At 44.4% G+C, this 12,401-nt stretch overlaps 1 protein-coding gene across 2 annotated transcripts in view; it reads left to right on the top strand.

Annotated features, from left to right (window-relative positions):
- The window catches only part of HSPA14 (heat shock protein family A (Hsp70) member 14), a 31,091-nt gene that overhangs the window by 15,486 nt on the left and 3,204 nt on the right, over positions 1 to 12,401 (top strand). For both annotated transcript variants that reach the window (XM_053251383.1, XM_053251382.1), the window contains exons 11-12: positions 7,680 to 7,895; positions 10,499 to 10,672. In XM_053251383.1, coding sequence (XP_053107358.1) covers positions 7,680 to 7,895; positions 10,499 to 10,672 — 390 coding nt within the window. The remainder of the gene's footprint in view (positions 1 to 7,679; positions 7,896 to 10,498; positions 10,673 to 12,401) is intronic.

The following is a 12,401-nucleotide window of genomic DNA, read 5'->3' as shown; positions in this document are numbered from 1 at the left end:
ATTTAAAATTGGTTTTAAATACTGTACTGTATCCATTGAAAATCAATGTTAATTAACAGTGGGGTGGGGGTTAGGGGGGTTGGCACAATTACTGTACTGTAGATTAGTGTAAAAAAGTCCTTTCCTAGTCATAATGAACAAGCACACAGCAGAGTTCTGCTGAGGGGAGCGGGAAAAGGTCTCACAAAGTGTTTTCCCTGAGCGAGAAGGTGAAGCTGCTGGACGTGTTGGCTCATGGGGTCTGTGCAACATCTTTTTCTCACCATTATGGTATCAATGGGTCTACTGTCCGCTCCATCAAGAAAAATGAAACCTGTATCCGTGAGAGTGTGGTGTCCGGCACGTCTCAGTCTTAAGGTGGCATTCCAGCTACACGATCTCCACATGAAATGGAAAGGATGGATAGAAAAGGCCCTTGGCCTGGGGATAGAGGACCAAGCTCTGAGAAATGTGCCGCTGAGTAGACCAGTGATTCGTGAGAAAGTGATCAGAGGCATATCTAGGGAAAATAGTGCCTAGGGCAAGCACTGAAATTGTGCCCCTGTCCAAACATCTGACATCCATCTTTCAGATAACTTTACCATAATATCAGCTCAAAATTACAAGTCCAGACACTTTCAGGAGAAACGGGTTGTAAGCAACACACACATGAATACACAAATACAACCACACTTGTGGCACATATGTGTCAGTCGCCTTCCCAAGGAAACACAGCACATCCCTGTGCTGGGCATGCCTCCATAGAGCTAAGCAGTGAAAGCTCTCTTTAGCAAATGCTCTGCCACCTCAGCACACCTCACTACAGGTTGCTGCCTCCAAGAAATTCAGGGATAGGTTTTTTCTGTCCAAACAGCTTTTGCCTTAAAGTGAGATGGTTGCAATGGGAAATCCTAGGGGCCCAAAACAATCTGAAATTATCCAGCAGCTTACAGTAGGCTTGGATCCAGCAGCCTGATCAGGAAGAAAGTGAAAGTTGCAGCTAGCCACAGAACAGCAAAACAGTGTGATATTCAAATCAGGAAAATGGTGTAAGTGTGTGTGAGAGAGAATTTATAACAATAATCTACCCTGCACTACCGTCACCAATTTTCTGTCTCTGCCACACTGCAAAGGTTTAGTAAAAGATTGCCCCTGCCCCATCCCCTCAAGATCTGCCTGGCATGCAGAGGGGAAAAATATTACCAGCTAGAGGAAGCTGGCTTCCCTGCAAAGTAGCTACATGCTGAGAAAGGGGGTAGGCGCACCAAGGGCCAATGAAATAGATTAAAAAGAGACAAAGTGTTCAATATGGAGGCAGGCAACAGGCAGACTGGACAGTAAACTTTATGTCTAATTTATCAAAAGCACTAGTCAGAATCACAGCATGACTATTCAATGTGTCATTTAAAAACAATTGTGTTCAAATTAAAAAGGGAGTTGCATTGATTTTTTTAAGAAGACATTCTAAATTACAACTTTTTTTCGAAGGCAAGGAAACTTGAGCAAATCTGCTTGGGATGCACAGGCAATAAAAACCCGAGTACAACTCTACTAAGTTGAAGGAAATAATTTGTAGCACATTAACCACTTATTTCAAAAGACAAGCCATTTTTCAGTATGGTAAGACTGCACAACACAGGGATGGCAATACATTGCAAATGCAACATTTCTGGGTGTGAATTCTTACAGCATTTTTTTTTTAAAGCACTACACAAATTAAAGGCAGGCACTTTCCAAGTTTGAAATCCCACAAACCTTATAATCAGATTGCTTGACAAATATGCAGATAAAGATAGAGCTCTGTATAGAGAATTAAACAGCATGCGAATGAATATTTCCATTTTATCCCTTGCCTCGCCCCCCCCTTCAGTTTTGCCAGCTTACAAGGTATTAAACCAACATTGTCTTTTTAAGGGATGTTTTGTCCACTTTGGTGCCATTTATATCTGTTTTTTAAATGCTCGGTTCCATTGCCAACAACTTCTGACTCCCTAGATCAGGGAAAAACTAGACTTGAACAAAATTTCTTTTTTAAAAAAATTCTGTGAATTGGGGAGGGAGTGGGGAGCAGCATGGCATTGACGCCCCCCCCCCCAAGTGGCTCCTAGGGCATGTGCCCTGGCTGCTCCACCCTAGATTCGCCTATGTCTACAGGCAGTTTGTGGAAGATGGTCAAGCAGCAGGAAGATCTGAAGGCGCTGAATGTGGTTTCCAGGTGAGAGGGCTGGTTTGAACGATTCAAGCCTCCACAATGTCAAGCTGGCAGGGGGAGTAGCATAAGTGGACCACAAGTTGGCACAAAGATTTCTGGCAGAGTTCCAGCGGCTGATTGAATCCGGAGGATAAAGACCCAAGCAGGTCTTCAATGCTGATGAGAAGGCCTGTTCTGGAAGTAGATGCCATACTGCTCCTTGATCAGCAAAAAAGAAAGAACTTCTCTGGGTTTCAAGGCAGCCAAGGACCACCTCATTGCCACCTGGTATGCAGCAATGCTGCTAGGGACTGTGTGGTCAAGCCCATGCTCCTGCACAGAGTACGGAACCTTTGTGCCCTGAAAGGGAAGAATAAAAACTAGCTTCCTATCTTTTGTAGAGTCAACAGGAGAGCGTGGCTAACTGCAGTGCTTTTCTCTGACTGGGTCAACATGCTTTCTACATGAGGTGCAGAGATATCTGGCCTGCAAGAATGTGACCTTCAGAGTCCTGATGATCGATAATGTTCCTGGCCATCCTGAGATTCTACAGTTCACACACCCAAACCTGGAGATCGCCTTCCTGCCACCCAGCACCACTTCCTTGATTCAACCGATGGACCAAAGGCTGATCGTGATTTTCAAGTTGTCTTGAAAGTTGTCTACACTTGCCACACCTTCAGGAAGATGCAGGAACTTATGGAAGCTGATCCCTCTCTGTCAGTCAGTGATTGCTGAAGGAGCTATAGCATCGTAGACTGCATTGAGAACCTCATGGCATCCCTTGCAGAGATCAAATCCCACATATGAGATACAGTGTGGAAGAAGTTGTGGTCTGGAGCAGTCACCTCTTAATCTGCTGCAGCTGTCACTTCAGTAGCAGATCACTAACCTTGTATGCACTGTTGGTGGAGGAGGCTGTTGGCTAGGGTCCATCACCAGGTATATGACTCAGTATAAGGCAGCTTCCTATGTTCCTAAGACCTGGAAGACATTGAACTGTATGAGGTGGAGGAACTCCTCCAATCCCATCAGGAGGAGTTGACAGAGGAAGAATGGGAGGATATCAAGGCAGCTCCTGAGAGTGAGGAAGATATGCTCCCACCACAAAGGGGCTGAGATTTTGCAGCTGAGGACTTCCTTGGTGGACATATTCTTCAAACTTGATCCGCTGATCAAGGGGATCATCAAGGTCAAAAGGCAGCTGGAGGATGCTTTACAAACCTATAAGGACACTTATCAGGCTCTGCAGAGCAAGGGGAAGTTTGAAGCCTACTCTCTATATAAGAGGTGAAGACCCGAGAGCTTAGCGAACAGGGATAGCAAACAGGGCATTGGAATTTTGCGGGGGAGCCTAAAACTAGTCCCCTTGATCACAAGGAGCCCAGTGGAAAGAGAAGGTAAGTACTACTCCCTCCTCCATAGTCTTGAGAAAGGAAGTTTGATCAGTTAAATAGCTGATGAATAAACAACCTCTAAATACTGTAAATAGTCCACAAAACCAGTTATGAAGATAGAAAGCCAGCAGGAGAGGGGACAATTCCCAGTGTATTGCACAGAGTGTTGCATGTATGACTACTTGCTCCATGGGCAGGTCATGGGTATGTGCTTGGTGCAAGGAGCTCCTGGCTCTCATGGACCAAGTTTGTTCCCCTGAGACCAAGGTGGTGGATCAAGGGAAGCTCAGAGAAGCATGCAGACGAGATCTTCAGGGACGTGGTAGAGGCATCACACTCCAAGGCTGATAGCTCCTCTGCTATCGGGGAGAATGAAGGTCTCGGGGAAGGAGGACACCAGTCTGAGGAAGAGTGAAATGCTCTTTTAGAAGGGATCCCTTCCGTGGATGATGAGCCTATATCCTCTCATGAAGGGTATAGTCCTCTGGTGGGGGGCCTCCTTGTAGTGGGTGATTTAATCATTAGAGGTATAGAGAGATGAGTCTGTGACCCATGTATTGACGGCACGGTGACTTGCCTGCCTGGTGTGAAGGTTGCAAACTTCACATGTCATCAAGATAGTATGTTAGGCAGTGCGGGGGAGGAGCCAGTTGTTGTGCACGTTGGCACCAATGATGTGGGGAAATGTAGTTGTGAGGTCCTGGAAGCCAAATTTAGGCTGCTAGGTAGCATATTGAATTCCAGGACCCCCAAGGTAGCCCTCTCAGAAATGCTACCTGTTCCACATGAAGGTTCATTGACCGTTAGACTATGAGGGAGTGAAAGGGATTATTAAGGATGATATGAAGGTTGCAGAGAAGCTAAATGAGTTATTTGCGTCTGTCTTCACGGCAGAGGATACTGAACATATACCTGTGCCTGAACCGAGTTCAGGGACGGAGGCTAAAGTACTAAGTCAGATAGAGGTGATGAGATGATGTTCTAAACTGTCTGAAATAATTTAAAACTAGCAAATCACCAGGGCCAGATGGCATCCATCCAAGATTCCTTAAAGAACTCAAATGTGAAATTGCCTGCCTCCTTGCTAAAATATATAACTTATTCCTACAGTCAGGCTCTGTACCAGAGGTCTGGAAAGTAGCAAATGTAACACTGATTTTCAAAACTGGATCCAGGGGTGATCTGGGACATTACAGGCTGGTTAGCTTAATGTCCATTCCAGGCAAATTGATGGAAAGCATCCTCAAGGATAAAATTGTAAAGCACATAGAAGAACAGGCCCTGCTGGGGGAGAACCAGCAATGCTTCTGCAATGGTAAATTTTGCCTCAGAAGCCTTTTGGAGTTCTTTGAGAGTGTCAGTGGATATGTGGATAAAGGTGATCTGGTTGACACAGTATACCTGGACTTCCAAAAAAAGTTTGACAAAAGTTCCTCATCAAAGACACTTGAAAAAAACGTAGCAGTCGTGGGATAAGGGGACAAGTTCATGTGTGGATTGGTAATTGGTTGAAGGACAGGAAACAGAGGGTAGGTATAAATGGAGAGTTTTTTCACAATGGCAGGAAGTAAGAAATGGGGTCCCCCAGGGATCTGTACTCAGACGGGTGCTTTTTAACTTATTCATAAAGGATCTAGAAGTTGGGGTAAGCAGTGAAGTGGCCAAATTTGCAGATGACCCCAAACTATTTAGAGTAGTGAAATCCAAAACAGATTGTGAGGAGCTGCAAAAGAATTTCTCCAAACTGGATGAGTGGATGACAAAATGGCATATGTGGTTCAGTGATGGCAAGTATGCACATTGGGATGAAAACCCCCAACTTCACATATATGCTGATGGGAGCTGAGCTGTTGGTGAATGACCAGGAAGGGGATCTTGGGGTTGTGGTGGACAGCTCGTTGAAAGTGTCGGCTCAATGTGCGGCAGCTGTCGAAAAGGCCAGTTCCATGCTAGGGATCATTAGGAAGGTGATTGAAAATAAAAGTGCTAATATTATAATGCCCTTTTAATATTATATGCCCTCAACTCCTGCCTGTAGGCTTCCAGCAGCATCTGGTGGGTCACTGTGTGAATCAGGATGCTGGACTAGATGGGCCTTGGGCCTGATCCAGCAGGGCTGTTCTTATGGGAAGTGAAAGACCACCACCAGCTAGCTACACCCACCACCACAGCTGCAGAGTCGTCACCAGAAAGTGACACCTCCACTTTTCACAGATTAGAGGAGGAAGAGGATAATGACAGTGACAGTCCCGACAACAGGTATAGCTCTGCAGGTCCTGCTTCTGCTACCTGATCTGTGCTCCAAGCAAAAGACTGGACCTGGAGTTCTGCAAACACCAGCCGTGAAGTGAAGGAACTCCCCTCTGTGTGTTTACTTGAACTGGATTTAATTTTGTGCTGCCTCTGGCCAACCTACCAACGAATCAGGCCGGGGTTTGTGCTGCCAAGTGTTGGACTTCCAGTTTGGTATGGGGAAACTTGACGATTATGCATTGCTGGGATCCACTACTGGGGCACCTGGAGAGTGGCAGAGTTGAGGTGGCCAAGGTACAGTGCTGTGCTCCATCCTCATTTCTACTCCCCCCATTATTTCGGTGGTTTTTTGGTCATTTTCCAGGGCTCTCAAACCTAACCCCCAATTCCCATTGACTCAAGGTTTCATTATTCAGTTTAGTTATCTGTGGTTTTAGGCTGGAACAGAATCCCTGTGAATAACGAGGGCTACCTGTAATACATTAACACATGCTTAAGTGTAGTGAGCTGTTGGTTATGTATAACAGATTAAATCTCCAATCCCCTGGTTGTAGGGGAGCAACAGCAAGAGAGAGGGCATTCCCTCACCTTTTGCTTGTGGGCTTCTCAGGGGCATCTGGTGGGCAAAACAGGATGAAACAGTGAAACAGGATGCTGGACTGGATGGGCCTTGGGCCTGATCCAGCAGGGCTGTTCTTATGTCTTTGGTGAGTAAGAATTAATGCATCACATTGATGTGTCACAAATGAGTAAAATTTACATAACTATTTGTTTAAATATAGATTTTGCTTTAAACACTTAGTTGTACTACTTTAGTAGCATGGTGCTGAAAAGTGTTCCATAAATAAAGTTATGTGGTGGCTATTCTGCTATTCTGATGTATTTAGAGCTTCATTGTCAGGACAGAATGAAGACAGCTTGAAACCCAAGTCATTTGATATGTTAAGCAACAGTTCTTCAGTATGGAGTTCTAGGGGCTGCTCCCAGAATGGCTCTTATTCAGCCAGATCATTTTGAATTCAGAATTCTGTCAGTACAAGCGAACAACTAGTAGTATTCATGTCTGCTTTTCATTGTTGAGCTTTTCTGCTTAAGTAATACCAGTCTTTTGAACACTGTTGTGCCTATAATAAAACACCTTTTGTTTCTTGATGCTTCCAGTTAGTAGCAGCAAAGTTCAATGTGTAATATAGTCTGTAGCCCCAGAACAAGGGGGACTTATGCAAGGTTTTGGGAAAGAGTCTTATTATCTTTGTGCAATTCTCAGACGTGATTGTAAGCTGGCACCTTCATTAGAGCACTTGGAACACTGCATATCACCTTTGGATAAGCAGTACAGGAGAACCTTGATATTTGCAGGGGTTCTGTTCCAGGCTGCAGCTGTGGATATGGAAACCACGAATATCGAGTAATTGGGCCTATGGAATTGCGGGGGTTAGGTTTCTGGTCTGCAGCGGGGGTATTTGGGGGGAGGGGTGTCATACCGTGCTCTGCTGCTCCCCTTGAGTTTTTTCAGTGGGTTTTTTCTTTCTGGGGTGTGTGGGGTTTTTTTAATATAAGGACGGAAGCCATTTTGTGGCTCTGAAGAAAACGGCAGCCAGAAATGATCTCCACGGTCATTTCTGGCCACCTCGAACCCATGGATATGCAAGGTCGGCACACACACACGCTTATGCCAAGGTTGGGTGTCTTTTTCCAGACCGCGGATAATAAGGTCCACCTGTATTTCACAATGTTCTTACATAACAGAAAATATGTTTTCCACTCTATGTAAACTTTGTAAAAATAAAAGCACTATTCAATAAGTTTTAAATGTCTCTGTTTTGACATTGTCCTGTTAATGCTTTCATGCCCTCTAGGTAGTTCTCTGTGGTGGATCTGCTCGTATTCCAAAACTACAGCAGTTGATCAAAGACCTTTTCCCAACTGTTGAATTGCTGAACTCTATTCCTCCAGATGAGGTCATTCCCATTGGGGCTGCCACAGAAGCTGGGATACTTTTAGGAAGAGAGAATCTCTTTTTAGATGACGAGATGCTGTCTATTGAATGCTCTGCCAAAGATATCTTAGTCAAGGTAAGACAAAAAGTTTTTAGTACTTTTTGCTAAAGTGCAGTGACCCTTTTGCACTTTTGGGGTCATCACTGACCCTAAAGGCGCGTACACATACACATCACCTAGTATAAAAATCTCTAGGCAGTTTACAGAATTAAAACATAAAATAGAACACATTTAAAATTCATAAAAATATAAAAATTATAGACAAAAACTCGTTAAAATTTTAAAATACAATCTCAGTTGAACACCTGGGAAAACAGGTGCATCTTCAGGGTCCTCCTATAAGCAAACAGAGAAGGAGATGCTCTTATTTCAGCAGGGAGCGCCTTCCAAAGCCCTGGGGCAGTCACAGAAAAGGCCCGTTCCCAAGTTACCACCAAACGAGTTTGCGGCACCCGTAGTCGGACCTCTTCAGATGATCTTAATAGGCAACAGGGTTCACGACAGAGAAGGCACTCTCTTAAATACCCTGGACCTAAGCCGTTAAGGGCCTTATAGGTAATAACTAGTGCTTTGTCTTTCGTTCGGAAACCTATTGGCAGCCAGTGCAATTATTTTAGAATTGGTGTTATATGGTCCCTTCAAGTAAACCCAGAGACCAGTTTGGCTGCCGTATTCTGTACCAATGGTAGTTTCTGAACTACGTACAAAGGCAGCCCCACATAGAGTGCATTACAGTAGTCAAGCCTAGAGGTTACCAGCATGTGTACCACTGTTTTAAGGTCACTGATATCCAAGAATGGATGTATCTGGTGTATCAGCCAAAGCTGATAAAAAGCACTCCTGGCCACAGCCTCAACCTAAGACCAGGGAGAGTTGGGGATCCAGGAGCACTCCCAGACTACGAACCTGGTCTTTTAGGGGGAGTGTAACCCCATATTAAGAATATGCAGAGTGTTTTCCCTCTAATCTGTTGTTGTTCTTATTCTGGGTATCAATTACAATAAAGGAATCTCTTCTCTCTCTTTTTTTTTTTTGTAGTATTCAGTCCTCATCGTGTGTGTGTGGGTGTGTATTTTATTGCAGTGTTTCACTGAGAATGAATTGGGTTAACTTAGAGCAGGCTTGCTCAGCTTTGGCCCCCCAGCGGTTTTTGGACTTCAACTCCCATAATCCCCAGCCACAGTGTGGCCAGTAGCCAGCAATGATGGGAGCTGTAGGCCAACATTTACAGGAGGGTCAAAGTTGAGCAGACCTGACTTAGACCCTGATTCAAGTGAATGGAAGAGACAAAGCTCTGCGTATCCAAGGAATTGTGTGTGGGGGATGGGGGACTAAACTATCCAATGGAGTTTGCGCTTAGTTAACTGCTCTTAGTTAACACAATAGCTATTCTATGCTGATGCACAGTTAAGATAAGGTGTTAACAATTTAATATTCTTTATTCATATGCTCAGAATATATTCGGTTGAAAGAGAAAATGCTTGAGTTGAGGGTACTGTATCCTAGGAATGATGACTGACATTTAGACTAGGAGGCATGATTTTCAACTATCCTCCCCTGCTTCCCTCCCAGAATTCTGTCCCCAAGGGTCCTCCAAAACACCGGAAGCATAAGCAGTTGCAGAGGGAAGGGAGGATTGCCAAAAAGCATGCCCCTTCCTTCAAGTAATGGAAAATCCTAGTCTGTCAGTGCTGGCTTAGTCTGGATGTCAGCCAATAATCCCTTAGTTAGAACTGCATGTTTTTGACAAGGGCTCAGATTTAATGTAAAATACTTAGTGTAGTTTTTAGCTTACTTTCCTTAAGGAAGGTAAGCTTATGAGATCACTCAACATTGTATGTGTGTGTCCCTATCAACTTCACAATGCCTGGACCGATATGAACCAAATTTTGTACAATTGTAGGAACACCTCAACAGCCTATTTGGACGTCATCCACCCCAATTCAAGATGGTGGACACACAAACGTTTGAGGTGCAAGTGGGTAACTTTTGAACCACATAACCGAATTGAACCAAATTTGCTACTTCTGTAGGGACACATAGGGATGGCTCAATGGCATGATTTGTATCGATGGCATCCACCCTGATTCAATATAGTGGACTCGTGAATGGTTGAAGTACAAGTGGGCTAACTTGCGAGGATGGAAATTATCGATTAAGGTTATAGTGAAAGGAAAGTAGGCAGATTAGTTCTTACCAGAACAACTTGTTTAAAAAGCATGCTGAAATTGAGGTCTGGGTGACCCCCAACATCTAAACGTAGGATTAAATTAGTAATATGAATCATTATAGATGTTTGAACAATCTGGTCTCCTTTTGTGGTGTGGGGTGTGTGTGTGTGTGTGTGTGAACGCCCTCCCCCTGACTTCTTTTTTTTTTTTTTGCCTGTAGTTCCGATAAACAAGCTGTCTTAATAGTGTTATCTTCAGATTTGGGCTGCATTCAGACATAGTTTCTAATGAAACTTGATTTGGAAGATCAGGACTAAGTCGCATGCTCACATTTCCCCCGCATACACTTGACTTTGCCACTGTTTACCATCAAAATGAACTGGCAAACTGGCTTGAGCAAACCCCTCCCCATTCGGGATTACACACTATGGAAACTTGACATCTGAATTCAGCCTTGGAGTCATTTTTGCAAAGCCCTCTTGACTGCAAATCTCTCTTGTTTCTTAGGCAGTGGATGAGTCGGGGGCTGATAAATTCATGATGGTGTTTCCATCCGGAACTCCTTTACCAGCTCGAAGGCAGCATACTTTACAGGCCCCAGGAGGCAACTCCTCTGTCTGTCTTGAATTGTATGAAGCACTAGAAAAAAGTCCCATAAAAGAGGAAGACAAATTTGCACAGGTGAGTGATATCAGTAGGAGTGTGTTTTGTAAAAGCTGCACATCTTATTTGTATACTAAACAGGGTTTTAATACTTACCTTTTAATCATAATTCCTGTAGAATCTCCACAGTGCTCACAGGTAAATTCAGTTGCATGAGGAATTAAACTGAGTAGGCTTTTGATTTATGAAAGGACTGCTAAATTCCAAGAGCTGGTGTGGTATAGTGGCTAAGAGACTGAGTGGAAAATTGGAACTTCCCTGGCTTGAACCTCATCTCTGTCATGAGCACACTTAGGCAAGCCACACACACACACACCCCGGCACTTCTGTTTTCCAGCTGCAGTATAGAGGTAGTACTCATCTTACAGAACAGTTAAGGATTACATCAAGGTAATTCACATGAATTGCACACTCAAAAAGCACTATATAAATGTTTAGAAATACCCTTCTCGCTATAGGGAGAGGTAATGAGACATGAAGAGTTGGTGGTACCTTTTAAAGCTGATGTCAACATGATACTGCATGATTTACAAAGGTGTTTAAGGCAGAATCTACTGAGTGCAAAATGAACATAAGAGCAGCCCTGCTGAATCAGGCTCAAGGCCCATCTGGTCCGGCATCTTGTTTCACACAGTGGCCCACCAAATGGGAGAGAAAAAGAATGGACCAAATGCATATAGTGCTATATTGCTGTATACAGTAGAGACAAAAAAGTATTAATGATTATTTCTTACAAAGAGAACTTGTTATGAACAATCTGATCTATGGAAAATCTACACTTAGTGGCATGAGAGGGGTCTATATCTGAGAATGAACTGACAATCTACGGTACTCTTCCCATTGGCATGGGACAGGCCTGCACAACATAAGGCCCAGGGACCTGATCCAGCCCATGGAGACATTTTTGCTGGCTCCAGGGTGTGATGCCTGAGACAAGGTGTAAAATGCTGCCTTGCCCCAAGGCCCTGGTGGGGATCAGTCCCCTTTCAAAATTAACATTTTTAAGCTTTGAAAGTGTATGGGGGACAGGAAGGAGGAAAGGTTGCTAGCAGGTCCCTCTTCTCTCTTCATGCTGACGCAGACTTTGCAAGGAGTGTAAGGAGATGGACTGTTTGCAAAATATGCATGGGTTAGATCTTCTGTGGGTTGTCGGGATGGACAAGATGAAGCCAGCAAGGTGTACTGTTGGGGAGGTAGCATTGGATTGCAGCCTGAAAGCAACAGCAATTTAGAGAGAGGAGAGGATTTGGCATGCACTCTAGATGCCCCACTGACTCAGGATCTGAGGCCTATTTTCAGGCCATTATCCTTGGTTAAAAGTGTGGGTTCCTTGATTGGGGGGAGCTCCATGAATAACTAATAATTGCTTTCATTGATATTTTCAATAATTGATTTTAATAACTAATGCCCTGAAAATTTACCTTTGCCCCCACACACACCAAGACAAGGTTGGTTCTGGCCCACCAAGGCGTTTGAGTTGTGCACTCCTGGCATGGGGGCTGCTGACACACAGCTCCTTCCTGCATTGCCAGGGCAATGTGAGAAACTCCAGACCATCTTGGGGGGGCAGGGGGTAATATGCTGCAGCTACTCCCCCCCCCCCGCTCGCCCGCCCTTCATCAGCATAGCTGCTTGGAGCTAATGCTGGCAAGGGGAAGACTGAAACCTGGGCTCCTCCCGCATATCTTCATTGGTTGACATATCATACAGTGAGCTGCACGTGCAAGAGGCATGTGGGCTCACTACT

This window comes from Hemicordylus capensis, chromosome 5, assembly GCF_027244095.1.
Source record: "Hemicordylus capensis ecotype Gifberg chromosome 5, rHemCap1.1.pri, whole genome shotgun sequence".
Classification (NCBI taxonomy): Eukaryota; Metazoa; Chordata; class Lepidosauria; order Squamata; family Cordylidae; genus Hemicordylus; species Hemicordylus capensis.
Note: the sequence above shows the minus strand (reverse complement) of the source record. Positions and strands in the feature narration are given on the sequence as shown.